Genomic DNA, 16,647 nt, shown 5'->3' with positions numbered 1-16,647 from the left:
CTTAAAAGCTGAAAAAACCTCCAACAAGTTTAAATAATATATATCAATTCTTTAAAGAATAATATTAAATCTGGCAAGAATTGTACTAAGACTTTGCAGATTGATAATTCAAATAAATCATTAGAGGCACGTAGCCTAATATGATATTCATGTCAATGGTATGTTAATGGTAACCTTCTGACAGAACCAGTGCACCATATTACCTACTTAGAGTCTTTGATTTTAAGCTAAAATCAAGAAAGCACAATTATAAAAGGTCAAATGAATTCATAAAACTAACAATTTTAACATTACTATTAAAAATACAAAGCTTCCTTGGTGGCTTTCCATATCACAATCTCTAGTCGCATGATACTGTCTGACGATGGCTACCTGAGATAGGTTGCATTATTCCACAAAAAGGAAATTCTCAGAAACTCAATATGTATTCGATTGCAAAGTTGACTGCCCTTGGTAAATCTAATCAAGACAAACACAGAAGCCTTTAATAGTATAAGCAGCCTACCCGAGGCGGTATTTAAGGCCTATGTTGTCTGCTCAGCTGGCACTACACTTGTGTTTGAAAGCCTAACTCAATAAGCGGCTTGATTTATGAGAGATTTGATTTCAGTGGAGGGAAACGATCAAGACCGGAGGTGAGCCGTGAAGACAGACAAGTGCAGCAGGAACAGCGACGGGTCTCACTCTGGTATACAAACCCAACATCTCTAACACCTACACAATGTTCGGTGACAGCTCAGTAGGTAAACCCAAAAAAAACAACATTTAGGATGAGTCATAAGTACACAAAAATAAGACAGGGAGAAACAAAATTTACTTTAAAAACTAGAATCAAATGTAAAACTCCCAGTGTGGATAAATAATGCATGGCATGTCTCTAAGGGTGCCAGTTCTGCTCTCAGATGGCAGAAATAACCACGGGACGACTAATAATGAAATAAATCGACACAAAAACAAATCTTTAGAATCAAAGGGAAAGAAAAGAGAAAGTGGTAATAAACCATGTACAACTTCAAAAGAGGATAAAGAAACAGTGTCACAGAGCAGACAGGAAATAGAAGCATTTGGAGTGTTTGCATGGATGTGTAGCCACAAAGGAAAAGCGTCCCACCTGGTTCCAGGTCGGAGAAAGGAGCAGGTGCTTCCTCTCGTCCAGCCGCAGTACGGGTCTCTGGAGGCGATGCAGTTCCTGAAGGAAAAGCGGAGGAAAATTAATTACCTCAACCTCAAAGATTAAACTGGGTTCCCTTAAGGAGGCCTCAAAGTTAGTCTCTGATCTACTTGATGATGAGAGCAACTTAAAGAGATAGTCATCTCAAACATGAAGGCTCACAGTTCACCAACTAATGTAGTTAGTACAAAATTTTTACATACAAGGATGACATCATATCTATATACACTTCATTGAAAACACACATATGCTTTTCTTCTCTAAAACATAAACTTTAAGTTTCTTCTGTTTAAAGTCAGTTAAAAATACAAACCTGTTTTATGTATTTGAATACAAAAAACATCAAATGCAATCATTAAATTTGAACATTTTAGTGAAAAAGTTAGTTTCAGGGAAACCAAAGCTATAAATGACACTTATGTGTTTGAAAGACCAATTAAGAACAATAAATAACTGTGCTTTTGCTACTGACAGAGGCTCCATTAAGTTCAACATGGATTTATATTTGGCTTTAATTGGTTTAAAACTGAAAATGTTTCCCAACTGTCAATCAGGCCGTCATCCAGTGAAAATGAATGTGACCAGAGTCAGCAATACCTGGATGCCTTTCAGCAATATTTGAATAGATTTCTTCACAGAGCAGAAAAAGGCTCTCCCAGCTCTCTTTACTGCATAAATGCAATAGAGATGCTGACTGCCACTAAATTCTCCATCTCCAGCCTGTAGAGGACATTTTAAGTTTACTACCAAGGTTACAATGTTTATTGAAACAATAAACTATAAGTAATATGCAATACTTTAATGACGTGGATAAAAAGTGCAGCATTTTATTGCTGGAAAGGTCTTTAATGGCAATGTTCAAAGTTTAAAATAACAAAACAGAGAGTGCACAGTTATCTTTGCAAAATTGTTTCCACCTCCTAAGGAAATCTGGACGTTTGCCATGGGTCATGGTTTTTATTTTCACAGTAAATCTAGCTGGCTGAGTAATCCTGTGTTTATGTTTGTCTCTTTCCTAATGATGGACATGTTGATCTAAATACCTATGGATACTCGTGAGTTTTGTTTCCCCCCCAAAAACAGTCCCCACAACCAGAACATCAGAGTTTGTCATTGTCCCTTTCCTGTCCTTTCGGCCTCCAGCACTGAATCTGGGAGATTTCATCATCATAAACCTGGTTTAGGAAATGTTGTCGGTGTCTATATTGCTTGGTGTACAACTGCAGTGCAACATGTTAAGAAATTACAAATAAAATCTTAGATTGATGTGTTTTTATTTAGTTTCCCGAACATCAAATCCCACAAGCAGCATTTAGTAGTGATGAGTAACAACATTTTCCTTGTAACAGTAACCACTGCCCAATAAAATTGTTTGAAAAACTAATATTCTCTCTTGTAAAGTATTCCAGAGTGGATTACAGGCCAGTCACCAATTATAAAACATTTAAATCATCTGATGTTAATCTATAACAACATTCTATGGATCTCAAATAGGTCAAACTGTTAAAGTCTAAATTTAATGTTCTGTGCGGGCTGCAAATTCAACTTCTTCTAAATACTGAAAAAAGGTTTAATTGAACAATTACAATTAAATTGAGGGGGAGCTACACATCACCATCGTCTATGCTAAAGACATATTTAAAATCACACCTCACGGGTTTAAAAAAAAAAAATAGAGCATGAAACCACTGAAACGTGACTAAAAAATCCTGAACATACTCATGCTCAAAAAAAAAACCCTGATACGCAAATATAATAAGCACACATGCTAAACACACCTCAGGGAGCAGTCGAGTGGTTTCCAAATGTGGTCTGGATTACACGCCTGCATGACTCACCTGCTCCAGTGAACACATGTGCTGCTGGTGTGCACTGGTTTGTGTTAGTGTGGCGGAGGACCCCAGTGGGCCGCAGCCACAGGTCTCGTGAAGAGAGGAGTGTTTCCTGTGTTGCTCTGATTGCGTGGGTGTAAGCAGGTGGAACGTCATTACGTCGCATTTATGCATCTTGTGTATTAGGAGTGAAATTGACCATAACAAAGGAAAGCTGTCCAAATGGCCTGGGTTCAATCACTTTGGGTTTTCCTCTTGATTACACGTCAAGTTTTGAGCATAGTGGTTAAAATAAAAAGATAAAACTTTATCATTTTAACAAAACTCATAACAGTCATGCCACTAATAAATGAAAAGGTGAACTTCTCCATATTTTCCAAAAACATCTTTTTTTTTTTCTTTGTTTATGATTTCCTTTGAATAATCAGTGTTTCAACACATCATAGAACTTTGACTGTCAGAAGAAAGTTGGGCATGGTCAGAGAAGAGTGCCACTCGTTTTACCTTTTTGTTGTTTTGATGTTGTTTATTAAAACAGAAGTAAAGCATGGGAAGCTACACTCAAAATAGCACAGGCTAGCATTGTGTAGCAGCGTAGCATGAAGTGCAGAAAAATAAGACGGCTTTAGTTTTAGTTGCAATCATCTTACAAATATGCGCACAACCAGACAAATGTGTTTGGACAATTTTAAGAAAGGCTGTGATTTAGTAATTTATGAAAAGTTTGCTCATTTTCCATGACAGCTCTCTGATTGTGTATACATTGTGATGCCAATGCTGATTTGAAGCACAGCAGACAAAGTTCGTCTGTGTCTGACAATTATTAGTACGTTCTGCTCAAACGTCGCTGTGAGTAAGCTCAGGATTTCTCAAGAAAACCCATGTATTAAAGTTTTTTACTGCATGAATCTTGACTGATTTATTCATGAACATTTTCACAAACCAAAAAAAAAACCAAAGAAACCACAAGATCATAAACAGATGTTAAATCAATGTAAACTATAACTGCTCCAGTGTAATTGCACACAGAAACCAGGAAATTATATATATTTTTTTATTATCAAGCGATCAGAGGCAATTAAATCAGTTTCATCTTCCAAGTCATTACTTAGACTGCAGCTGTTTACAGAAATACAAGCAATTCTTTACATTTCCCCAAAATTTCTTTAAGCATGGCTGAATAAAATTTTTGCCTTGTTTTGCTATGGTGTTTTGTGAAGAGAGATAATGAGTGATAATGTCATGCCTGAGGTTTTTGTTTCTACGATTAAAACGGCTAACACCACACACCCCCAACTGCAAACGATACAACTGAAGAGTTGTGATTTGGGAGAGTTGCGTTTGTTATGGAAATACATTTTCAGACTATAGCTGTGTGGTAATAGTCAGTGATCTTTTGTTGTGATGGGTCACTTTAAAAATCACTTTGGTTTTTAAATCCTTTTCTGTTCATTACTTCTGCTGAACTCTGTGAGGGGAGTCACCAAAACCATTAAGAAATCTGACTGTGGTACAGCCATGGTCACCAAACTTATCAATCACTCAATCAATCCACTCTATTATTTGCCGGTAAAGAACATCTAAAGCCACACCTGCAACTTGCCCTTCAATCATTTTTGCACCAAAATCTCAATATTATTGGGATAAAACAGGTCCAATGGGTCTCAAAAGTTTCAAAACTAAAAACCTTTATTGAATATTTTACAATCCCACCGCCTCAATCATTTAAACGGGACTCAGTTCAGTTTTCAGAAATAATTAGATATTTTTTCTTTTATTAAGATTATCTCTTACTGCAGCACAGCTCATCTGCTGAAGCTAACAAAGCTCTACTTTTCACCCTCCTTAAAGACAAATGTTGGATGGTCCCTCCAAGGTCACCAACTTTCTTTTCTTACCCCACTGCCCATTTAAGGTATGGTTTGTGCTTTATGCCTCGAAAGCTTACTTCATGCATCGGGAATAGAGCTGGCATCGGGCCACCGGCACTCTGACCACACAGGAGGGAAAAGCGAGGAGCAGTGTGTGGCTCGCCCGGTCCAGAGTGAGAGACAGCAGCTGCCTGGCTTGCATAGAGTCCTCAGCACACCTGCAACACAGAAATGGGTATGAACACACAAAACAAAAAGAATTTGCATTAACCAATTTCAATTACTAGCTTGCGACCGCACATTACACCCCTGACCTTGATCTGAGCATAGCAACAGGGCAAAAACGTCTCTCTTGACTCATTGTGAAACACAAACAAGCCAAAAGTGCTTTATAAATAAAAAAACTGTAATAAAAGCGAGAGCGACAAGTGCCTGATGTTAAAATGCCAACCCAAATAGGCTGATTGTGGAACTTCAAGGGGTCGACTGGCCTTCAAAAACAGCGGCCAGGATCCAAATCACCTCTAATTGGCACTTAGAGTCACAAGAGTTGGCAACAACCTGCCTTCATGCAGCAGATTTACACCATATTATGCACATGTGCATCCATGCATTAGTTATATCTAGACGGTTTATGGTAATAAGATTGTGGATGGCCCACAGTCATTAAGAAGAATATATCATTCTGCTAAGGCCAAGCTGTGAGTCATTCTTCACAGCCAGAATCATGAAATGCAGGGAAATGAGGAGGGAGAGAAAAAGTAAAGCCTTGAGCAAAGAACATTAAAGAAGTAAGATCAGGTGAGGGAAGTAAATAGCAGGAGATGCATGGTGCATTTGAGAATGTAGCTCTGTCTGACAGCAGACTTCAGGAAGGTTGCAGTACAACATGTTATCTTTGTAGAGGAAGCCAGTCTGTTTGGGTCAAAAAATTTAACTAGCACCTAAAGTGGTTCTGCTATTTCAAGTCAATGTGTTATTTTGTGCTTTTATTTTTTATCTGTCATTGTGTCTTTAAATGGGTAATGGATCTGTTTTGGAAAACAGCTCCTTAAACATTTTTGCTCTTTTTGTGGTAAAATTGCAATTAATAATGGCAAGTGACATTTGGTGTAATCTGGGGCTTATCACAGTTTTTCTTTTCTTTTTTTTGAAGAGATGCACAGAGAAATTGACTTATGATTGGAATGGGAAGATTTTCAGCTTGCTCAGCCTTTAACAATGACCAGTGGGTTGGAAACTCAGAAATCCTATCTTTTTTTTCCCTATCAGTGCTCTGATCAGTAGTTTGACAATTTAACGGTTTGTGAAATTGGCAAAGGAAAGACTGACCTGGAGCTGACTAAAGCAGAATACCTGGGAGGCTCAATGTATACCAGCAAAGTTATCTTTTTTAGCTTTTTAAGCTTTCAACCTCCTAAATGCTGAAGTTTCGAAGATCTGGAAATCCAAATAAAGCTGAGGATCTTTATTCTTTAAGAAAAATACATGAAGACTATTACTGTTTACAGTTTGTGATGCTAAACTTCTTAATCGTTAATAGAAGTTGTCACTCCAAATCCTTTGCCTTTTATTAAAAAAACAAAAGATGATGATCATCCTGTCTTAAAAGGGGCATCTCTCTAGAAGACTAGAAAAAAAAAAAACACATTTTGACCAAATCTAAACAGCTAAAGTTAATATTAGCAGGTCAAAGCTTGAAAACCAGAGATCTCAAATCTCCTATGAATCTCTAGAGGTCTTTTGTTTTAGTTTTTGATGAACAGGTTAGGGTGATGAAGGCCTGGAGGAAGATGCAGCTGTAGTCTGATTAGACTGATGCCTGCTGTGATAGCTGGACTGTCAGCAACCTCCCGGTGAGCGCACCATGCACACCAAATTATTCCTAACACACTGGCTCCAGGCCTTACCAGCTTATTTGTCAAACTGTCTCCCTCACATTTCTCTAGCAATCACTGTCCCCCATTTTGTCAAATTTGTGACAGAAATCATAAGCATGGGTTAAAAGAGAAGAGAAAGGAGTCAAAGAAAAAAAAAAGGTCTGTTTTTATCCAGTCAGTTCAAGAAATATTTCCAATCACCACAACAGAAATTGTTTAGAAACATCTACTTTCCTTTTAAATGCCTCTAATTATCCTTAGTGAAAGATAATCACCATCCAAAGCTGCCTGCATCTGTGTGACAATTATCCCCTTTCCCCACTGCTGTCATGTGGAACGCTGCATTTCAGCAAAGACCAAAACACAAAAAGGAGTGAAAAGGAAATGCATCCAGTGTTCACTACGTAATGATCTAGATCAAGTGAAGTCTCAAAGCTGTGCGCCTTGTGCAAAATGCTAATTACAGAAGCACAAGAGGCCCTGTTCAATCCAGTCTTTTGTAAAGATGCAGATAAGGAATATGATTCAATTCAGACTGAAGACTGAGGGTCTGCCTTCCTGGCAATAACTTCGGTCAAGATCAAGGATGATTGAATTTTCACGTCTCTTTCATTATTTTCTAATGTTTGCCCATAACAGTTTGCCTCAACCTCATTAGAGGACAGACAGATTCTGTGATAATGATTATTAGGCTCTAATTCAAGTCTTATCTAATTACCATAGTTCTCCTTCTTGTATGTTATTGGATTGTCTTAGACAATGCAAAGTGACTTATATCTTGGTGGGTACATTCAAATGAACACATTTATTAGTAGTGCTCATATTCTATATGAATTTTGAACTTCTTTTATCTGAGGAAATCAAACTGAGCACAATTTAGCAGTCATTAGGAGCGACTGACTAAAAATATACCAAATATTTCTTTCTTTAAAGGAAGAATATTGTCTGATGATGGTGCAGTGCCATCAAGTTGATAAAAAATATACATATGTAACTTATGTATGACGTATTCAGCCCCTTACTGAATACATCATGTTCATTATGGTAAACTACCTATAAAATCTTAAAATAGTCATTTATCAGTCACAACTGTAAACTGACGTTGAATTGTATCTAGACTGCCGGTTTTGCTGGAAGAGTTCCTGCTGATCCAAACCCAGACAAAAAAGTACGAAGCGCAGAGATCTTCAGAAAGTGCACCACTTTTAACTTTTCTCAATGTGTGCTTCATCTTCCTGACGCATTGTGTTAATTAGATATTGTTGCGCATCAATTAAATCAAAAGCACCTTTGAAGTAGGGCACCAACATTAAAATGTTTAAAATGACTATTTTGAGGCCTTTTCAACCAAACCAGTTCTTTGCGTTTCTAATTTTGAAAGCTCTGGATCCAAAAACTGGTTGCTACACCAGCACAACTTTGCTTCTTGACTAAAAGAAAAATGCTTTCTCCTGGAGACAGTGGAAGGCAAAAGGGTATGACAGACAATCAAAACATTTTGAGCACAATGTGTAAGACTTCAGAGTTCAGTTTGGTTTTGATCTGTCAAATTTCAAACAAAAAGCCCCTTTGAAAATTGCATTAGCACCAAAATAACACAAACCGACTGTCTTATCTTCCCGCTGTTCTTCATATTGTTTATGCTGAAGTGTAAGTAGGTCAATGTCCTGTTTACAGCTGAGCTCACAGCTGATTGTATTCTACTGAATCCATGAACCAACTCTGCATTTCAGTGCTGCAAATGTGAATAAAGGACCAGCTGATTAGGATTGTGAAGCATTCACAGTTACCACTTGTTGTTTAGAACTGAAATCTGAAATTAAGCTAGTGATTGTGGAAAATGGTTTTCTTTTGCAGTAATGTTGGGATAAATAAAATAATTTGTTTTGTATAGCTGTGTCTATGTACCATGCTGTGGTGGTGGAAAATACAATTATTTTCTTGCAGAGCCAGTTGAAAACTGGCACCAGCACTGGAACCATTACTTTAGCTTTCTACTGGTTTAAAATGAAATTTGAGGTAAATTTAATGGTAAACTAGTCAAATAAATAAAGAAAGAAACATTATGATTTTTCTTTGCATGACTAAACTGTTTTAAAGCAAGATCTTATTCTTTGCATTTAGACAGTTTTACATTAAAATATATCACTCTGCTGGTTTTGTTTGTTCAAAGCCTTCTCCTTGAATTATGGGAATTGATTAGAAAATGCCCAAACTAATAACCTTCAGCAAATATAAAAAAAATATCTTCCTGTGATATATTTATGCTTTTTGATTTATAATAAAGATATGGATAAGCTATCTAAATCAGAGTATGTGAATAGTCTTCCACTTTTTTGAATCTATTTTACTCTCTGAAGTATTTTTTAATATCTCTATACTTTAATTTTAGCTTGCGATTCATTGAGAAATTTTGTGGTAAATATTATCCACTTATTTTCAGCTTGACCCGAGCAGACTGGCTGGTTGGATTTTCAAAAATCTGATATTTTTGCAATCAGGTCACGCTAACAATAGAACTCCGATGTGGGGAAAATCACTCAAAAGCTCTTTTAAGCAAGAGTTAGGTTTTTCAAAATACAAAATTTCAATACAATAATGAGGTGCTACTTGTTATCTAAAAATGATATTGGCAGGTCAAAGTTTTCAAAAAACAAAGACTATCAATCCAAATTGTGACTCATAACCAATTACATCCCCCATGCTGTTCTGTGGTCTTACTTGTCGGGGTTAAATCCTTCCAGTTCCTCCAGAAAGATGTTGCTGCTGGTCACCGTGTTGTCTTGGTTTGGCATAATGAGAAACTTGAGGATGGTTCCTCTGCTTGACCCAAGGAAGAGGACGGTGCGGTTTCTGTACGGCCCGGCTTCTGTATCCACCACAATCTTATTCAACTGGTACCTGAACCACAGCAGAGAGTCAGTGCTGCATTAATGGCACAGAGTGAAGCAACTCAATCAAGACCTTCCACTTATAAAAGATAAAAGTGTTGTCAAGAAACTCCTGGAGGCCACTGTATGATTCACGTCCAGGAAAACAGATTTGCTAAAGTGAAACGTACAGACCCACGTGAAGTGAAATCAAAATATGTCATTTCTCTTTAGCAGCTGGAGAATGAAGTGAAATCCACAGTAGAAACTTCTTATTAATTTGAATAATAAACTAATTAAACCAGACATTTCAGTCATTAATAATTTCAGTCAAGTGAATGGATTTAAAAAGAAACAATAGCAGAGCACAGTGAAGCTACACACACTCCTGACTGTGTGAGTGAATAGAAGCCACGTTGTGCAATATTTTATAATACTCTCAGTACACCTCTGTCTCCGATATACCCCGGTGGATGGTGGACTCCATCTATAAGGTAATGAGTGGAGAATTACACAACAAGCATCCATTAATTCTTATAGATGACATTATAGCTCAGTGTTATCCAAAGTCAGCCGTCAAGAGCTGGACTCCTGCAGATTTTAGATCTTTCCCTGATTCAACACACCTGAATCAAATAGTTACTTGATTACCAGGCCTCTGCAGAGATTGATGACATGCTGAGGAGGTAATTCAGGGATTTGAATCAGTTGTGATAAGAGCAAGAAAATATCTAAAAAGAAAATGGGGTCTATTATCATATGCTCTAACAGCAATGATGCAGCTCATTCATGTCTCATTGTGCATTCATCTGTGTTTCCTTGACAACTAATCAGTAAAATACAATACAGGATGTTGATATACATAAAGTTTGAAAGTATTTCAAATATGAATAAGTTCTACTGATTATTCTCTATAAATGGGTGTTCAACAAAAGCCATCCATTCATTTGTTTGTTCATCCACCCAAACATAATAGATCTTTCTTTCGCCACCGATGCACCGTTCATTCAGCCATCCATATTTCTATTAAAAATCTTAAAAAGTTTCAGTGGCAAAACTTGGAATGGCAAATAGGTGGAAAAATATGACAGGGTCTTTGAAGGTTTAATAATATTGTGACGCATATAAACATAATCCAGTGATATGATTTGATAAAAGAAAAAGGCAGAGGAGACCCATGGATATGAACACTTAGCTCAGAATCAAAAATCTGAGCTAAGTGGTTATACTAGTCAAAAACTGACTGGACCCTGATTCAAAGATAAACATAGACATTCTTTGTTTGAGGTAAAGAAAAAATAAACATGCAGAAAAAAAACATAGAATATAAACATAAACATTTGAAAAATCATGTTATAATTGTCCAGCAAAAAAAAAAAAAGATAAAGCAGGAAACGAATCAGGGATTTCCATCAATTCCAGATTTCTGGATCCAACAGCTTGTGGATAGTTGTGTTTAACTAGGATATATTAAAAACGAGGCCGGGTAATAATGGCTATGTTCTTCATTTTATTACATATGCAATGTCCTGAAAAATATACCAACCTACCACTTCATAACATCATGTACAATTTACATTTAATTATCTGTGAAATAGGAAGCAAAACAGATAAGCCAGTTTTTCACCGAGTTCTCACCTGACCATGGTCCTCACAATCCAAGGTCTTTGTCCGAGTGATGGGACCGCTTCGTCCATCAGGGGATGAGTCTTGACGAAGTTCAGCATCTCATCGGGGAACGAGTTGGAGGAATTAAACTTGGATCCTTGAACGGCACAGCCACCAGGTCTGGGGACAACAAGATGGAGCGCATCAAAAACAGGGGAGCGAATTTATCTGACAACATCAAGCCACTCATGTCTCTGTAATGATGTATTATTAAAAAGGAGAGTCTGGACTGTCTGAGTGACTCACATTCACATAGAAATTCTTTAGTAGCAACAGTACTGGTGGAAAAACTCCCATGAAAACAGAGTTTTCTTGATTTACTTTTGGTTTCAAACATTTATCAATATGTTTTTCCCTTATTATTATTATTTTTTACTAAAACCTAAAACAAATGTCTGCAAAAATCAGAGGACACTTACGTCATGTAATGAATGCCTGACTGTGAAAATGCCACAAATGGTACAATGACATGCAAAAGTATCCACACCCAATGTACTCCTTCACATTTTGTTTTAGTACACCCTCAAACTTCAGCATAATTAATTGGGTGACCAACACAAAGTGGCAACAAATTGTGAAGTGGAAAAAAAACAAAAACACAAACCACAATCGATCCCGTGATTTCCTTAAGTGGAAAGACAGCCATAAGTCCTTTTTTCCTGATGGCTGAACATCATTCTGTAAAATGTTCAAAGCTGAGGATATTGTTTTCTAACCCAACCCTGCTTTCGTCTTCACCACAGATTTCTTCCCAACTAGTCTGCTGCTTTTCTTGATCTTCATCAGGCTGTTTGATGGTTAATGTTCTCAGAAATCCTTCACAGAACAGCTGCACATGTACTAAGATTGAATTTCACAAAGGGCAGTCAGATTGAATGGGCTAAATACCTATTCACACAGCACTATTTGGTGTTTTATTTGTAACCACATTTCCTTTTTTCTTCACTGTGGTGGAGTACTTTGTGTTGGTCTGCTAAATAAAAACCCAGTTATATACACTGAACTTTGTTTCTGTAAAGCACAGGTGTCAAAGTCCAATCCTCAAAGACCAGTGTCCGACAAATCTTAGATGTTTTTCTGTTCCAACACACCTCACTGAAATAATTAGGCCACTGGCTGGACTTAGGAAAAGGTGACTACCTGCTGAGGATGTGATTTAGCCACTTGATTCAGGTGTGTTGGACCAGGAACAGATCTCAAAGTTGCAGGACACCAGCCCTTCATTGCTGGAGTCTGACCACCCTCCCCTTTTCCAAAATGACAAAATGTGAAAATATACACCTGGTGGGAACATGCTTGCAGAGCTCTGTAAAAAGACGCTTTTTCCAGTAGCATCATGTTTCAGAACAGCATTGTCATTCTCCCAGCTTGTTGATAACAATCTGAAAGCACAGGTGCATGCATTGAGCACTGCCATCTGGCTTCACCTTGGCTTTGGGATGAGTTCATCTGGAACAGGCGTCCAAATAGACTCCGGAGATTTCTGCTCCTTAAACCTTCCATCAAACACAGCAGCCAGCTGCTCCATGTCAAAAGCGCACACAGCCGAACCCGGTATGCTGCAGAGAAGGAGACGGGATGGTGAGACAGAGGCAGATGAAGCACTTTGAGCTGACACAAAATGACTGTCAGCCCCGTGTCAAGCCGGCTCTACTCTCCAACAAGGTAGCAAGGAGAAAAAAAATAACATAAAAAGGAAAGAAAGAAGATTAAACCCACACTAAAAAAAAAAAAAAAAAACTGATGATAAAAATAAACTCAGATGTACACACTGTAAAAGAATTTGGAGCCCAGCTAAGATGACAAAGTCTGCTTTTTATTTTTTGAGAGCCCACAGCAGAGCATAAAGGAAATTATGACTGATGCACACTGAGACTAAAGAAAGGAGAGACACCATCAGCTCTGGGCCATCGCATATAGATATTCAGCAGATAGAAAAGATATTTTAGGCCCGAGAAAAGATCCTGGCGGAAATTCCTGGAATATAAAGCAACAATAGGAAATGAGTCACTCAAAATTCAGTTCCCCACAAGAAGGAGGAGGGAAGGATTCTCGTAAAGGAAATGAACCCACGAAAACATTCCAGTAAAAAGCCCGGAGTACCTCAGAGGCTGTTTAACCGCTCATGAACCCGGCTGCTCAGAGAAGTGTCCGGTGCGCCCCCCCCCCCCGTACAAATAAACACAGAGAGACATTTACAACAAACTCTGAGGCGTCCAAACAGTCAGGCTCTCTCTGCTGAGCCTGATGATACATTTGAGCGTTTTAGGCACACTGAGAAAAGAGGGGAGAGCTGTCAGGACGAGATAAGAGATGAGTTTAAATAAACAAAGAAAACACCATGCTTGATGCTCCACTCTGTTCTGAAAGTGTCCTCATCAATGAGTAACTACGTACATGGAGAGAAATCTTCGAACTACTTTAGAAATATCCACAAAGACTGAACCACTTGTGATCCGCTGCTGCATGAATTTCAGCTGTTTGTTCCGTTTTCTGACTTTTACTTTAAAATAAACGTCCAGCTGTTGATTTTTAGTCCCTCTTGGGTTATGTTCCGAGCTGATTTCCAGGAGTGTGTGGAGGAGCTGCGTTTGTGGGCTGGATTTTCTGGCTGCAGCTGGGAACCGTGCTCTCACGATGTGCCATTTGATCGGGTCAAGCTGCCACTCCTCCGTATTTATCATTTACAGACATTTACAAGCAGGAATATGACTCAAGCCTGGCTAGAGCAGCGAAGCAGTAGTCACACAGTGATGGGGAAAGACATTTATCCCCTTAATAGGGTGAGGCAAAAGAAATATCAATCCTGATAGACATGTGACCAATATCAATAAAAACACGTCTGATAGAATATTGATCGTCCGATCCAGACCAGCGCAGCACTCTGGGGGTTGAAGGCAGATAAGGTTACAGCATCAACTGACTCACTTACTCTTTGGCCGCCTAGTAACACCTGTGCAGTAACTTGCACAGCAGCAGTTTCAGGTTTCACCACCGTCCCTCATAACTGCTTAAAAATAAAAAGAAACGACGTGGAGTGAAGGAAGAAAACAAGAAAACTGGCTAAAGAAACAAATTGGTTACCGCACGTAACCAATTTGACAGTATTTTGAATATTTAAAGCTCTGATATAAAACACTTAGATTGTGAGACATCAGTCCAGTCCTAGTTCTTACAGAATTTCTCTGATTTGCTTGTTTGTCACACTGATGCTTTTAGATCAGGGGTATCAAACTCCAGTCCTCAAGAGCCACTATCCTGCAGTTTTTAGATGTTCCACAGGTAAAAAAATGCTGGAATGAAATGTCTTAATTACCTCCTCCTTGTGTAGAGGCTTTGCTAATGACCTAATTATTCTATTCAGGTGTGGTGCAAAGTTGCAGGGCAGTGGCCCTCCAGGACTGGAGTTTGACACCTTTGTTTTAGATCATCAAATCAAATTTTAGCATCATAAAAAGGTAGACTAGAGATGATTAAAAGAATTTAAAAAAGAAGCAAAGGATCATGACACAGACAGTCCAACATGGTGGTAGCCGTCTGCTGGTATGAAGTGCTTTGCTCCTTTAAGATGTGGACTACTTACGGAACCTGGTGGAGAAATAAATTCTACTCTTTCACACAAAATCCTGAAAGGTGATGTCTATTTGTGAACTTAAGCTGAAGCCCACTTGGCTTATGGAGCAGGACGTTGATTCAAAGCACTCCGGTAAATCCATCTGTGAATGCCAAAAAACAAGACTGACTGAGACGCTGTGGCATGACCTTAAACAGGATGGTTATTCTCAAATAATCTCCAATATGGCTGAATTACAATTCATGAAACAAATGGCATGCTGAAATTACCATAGAGATGTAAAAATTACTTTTTTGGAAAAAACCCGACTGCAGCTGTTGTCACCTAGTTATAAAGCGCAGGAGCAAATTACTTTTTCACATCGAGTCAGGATGACTTGGATATCTTTATTCCTGTGATAAATGAAACAATTATCTGAATACTAAATTTTTGTATTTACTCTGGGATTTTTTTTATTATTAATATAAAAAATACTTAATGATCAGAAACATTTTAAGTGTGACAAAAAAAGAAAACCAGAAGGACTGTGAAAGTACTTTTTCAAAGTCCTTTAAATGCGTCTGATGCAGCTTCTCTCCGAGGACAGAAGGCACCAGATGTTATATGTAATATGTCTGCCAGTTCTGCCAGCTCTCTCTACCCTCACCAACCTCTCCACCCTCCCATCACTCTGCTTGCAGGTCACTGGCTTTGCCCTGTGGATGACTCTAAATCTAACGGAAGAAAGCCAAAAGGCCTCGAGCTGTTTTCCTCTCACAACTGTCTTTTATTATTCTCATTTCCAAAGTAGTTTCTCTCACTTGTGCTACTCAGTCAAGCTTTAGATTCTTACTTCTGCTTCCCTTCAGTTATTTCTTTTGTTGATTCCCCCCCCCTGTGGTTCTTTATTGTTTTTTGTCTTTATTTTGAGATAAAGTTTTGCAGGCTGGATGCATATGTAGTCTGTTTGAATGAAAAGCCTTATTGTTTAAAAACTCTCAGACAGCATGAAATTCCTCATGTTATCATACACATGATGGGTTCCAGAGATAAGTGATAAAAATAAGAAAAATAACAGTCAGGAGATCTTTAATCCAATCCTTTAATTATAGAATGCAGCTAGTTATTTTCCACATTCCTCAATGAAATTAAAATAAAGATCTGCTAAATCAATTATCTCCAGAAAGGATACATATCCAAAACAGCTCAAATTTGTCAAGCACATAGGTCATACTATATTTAATAATGTCCATTAAAAAAAAATTATTTTGCAACTTGTGAGTTCAAAACTACCAACTATCATCTGTTATTCAGATAAACGTAGAGGCGGGGCCAGCCCAAGGTTGCGTTGGGGCCAAAGCAGAATTTCATTCATGGGTCCACTTCCTGCAAAGATCATCTTGATCTTTACGGATTCTGAAGAGTCAGAATGGGGGTGCAAAGTTTCATGTTTTGTTTATTATATACCACAGTAAAAAAAAAAAACTTTTATAATTTGGTAAATGAGTTGTAAACAGTGAAAGAGTGCAAGAAACGTGATCTCACCTCACAAACAAACTGCACAAAACCTTATATTAAAAACATGAGTCATAATGCAATATTTTAATTAAAGACTTGTTTTCCTTGAATGTTTACCACTGGTGCCTTGACCTGCTTTTAGGGTTCACAGACCAGAGGACCCAACGAAGGGGAAAAGCCGATGAGAAATATTTTAGTAAAGAGCAGATTTCTCTTGTGAGACTGGTTTCCAGTCAGACACATGGAGCATCATTCTCCAGTACCAGTTTCTGTAACTCCAGCTT

General features: G+C 38.0%; 1 protein-coding gene across 5 annotated transcripts in view; it reads right to left on the bottom strand.

The window, feature by feature from the left end:
• The window catches only part of sema6bb (sema domain, transmembrane domain (TM), and cytoplasmic domain, (semaphorin) 6Bb), a 168,227-nt gene that overhangs the window by 39,770 nt on the left and 111,810 nt on the right, over window positions 1-16,647 (bottom strand). For all 5 annotated transcript variants that reach the window (XM_044128682.1, XM_044128683.1, XM_044128680.1 and 2 more), the window contains 5 exons: window positions 12,720-12,851; window positions 11,263-11,412; window positions 9,476-9,655; window positions 4,952-5,092; window positions 1,112-1,189 (listed from right to left, as the gene is read on the bottom strand). In XM_044128682.1, the coding sequence (XP_043984617.1) occupies window positions 1,112-1,189; window positions 4,952-5,092; window positions 9,476-9,655; window positions 11,263-11,412; window positions 12,720-12,851 (681 nt within the window). The remainder of the gene's footprint in view (window positions 1-1,111; window positions 1,190-4,951; window positions 5,093-9,475; window positions 9,656-11,262; window positions 11,413-12,719; window positions 12,852-16,647) is intronic.

This window comes from Gambusia affinis, linkage group LG10 (genome assembly GCF_019740435.1).
Source record: "Gambusia affinis linkage group LG10, SWU_Gaff_1.0, whole genome shotgun sequence".
Lineage (NCBI taxonomy): Eukaryota > Metazoa > Chordata > Actinopteri > Cyprinodontiformes > Poeciliidae > Gambusia > Gambusia affinis.
This window is presented reverse-complemented; position numbering and strand designations above follow the sequence as displayed.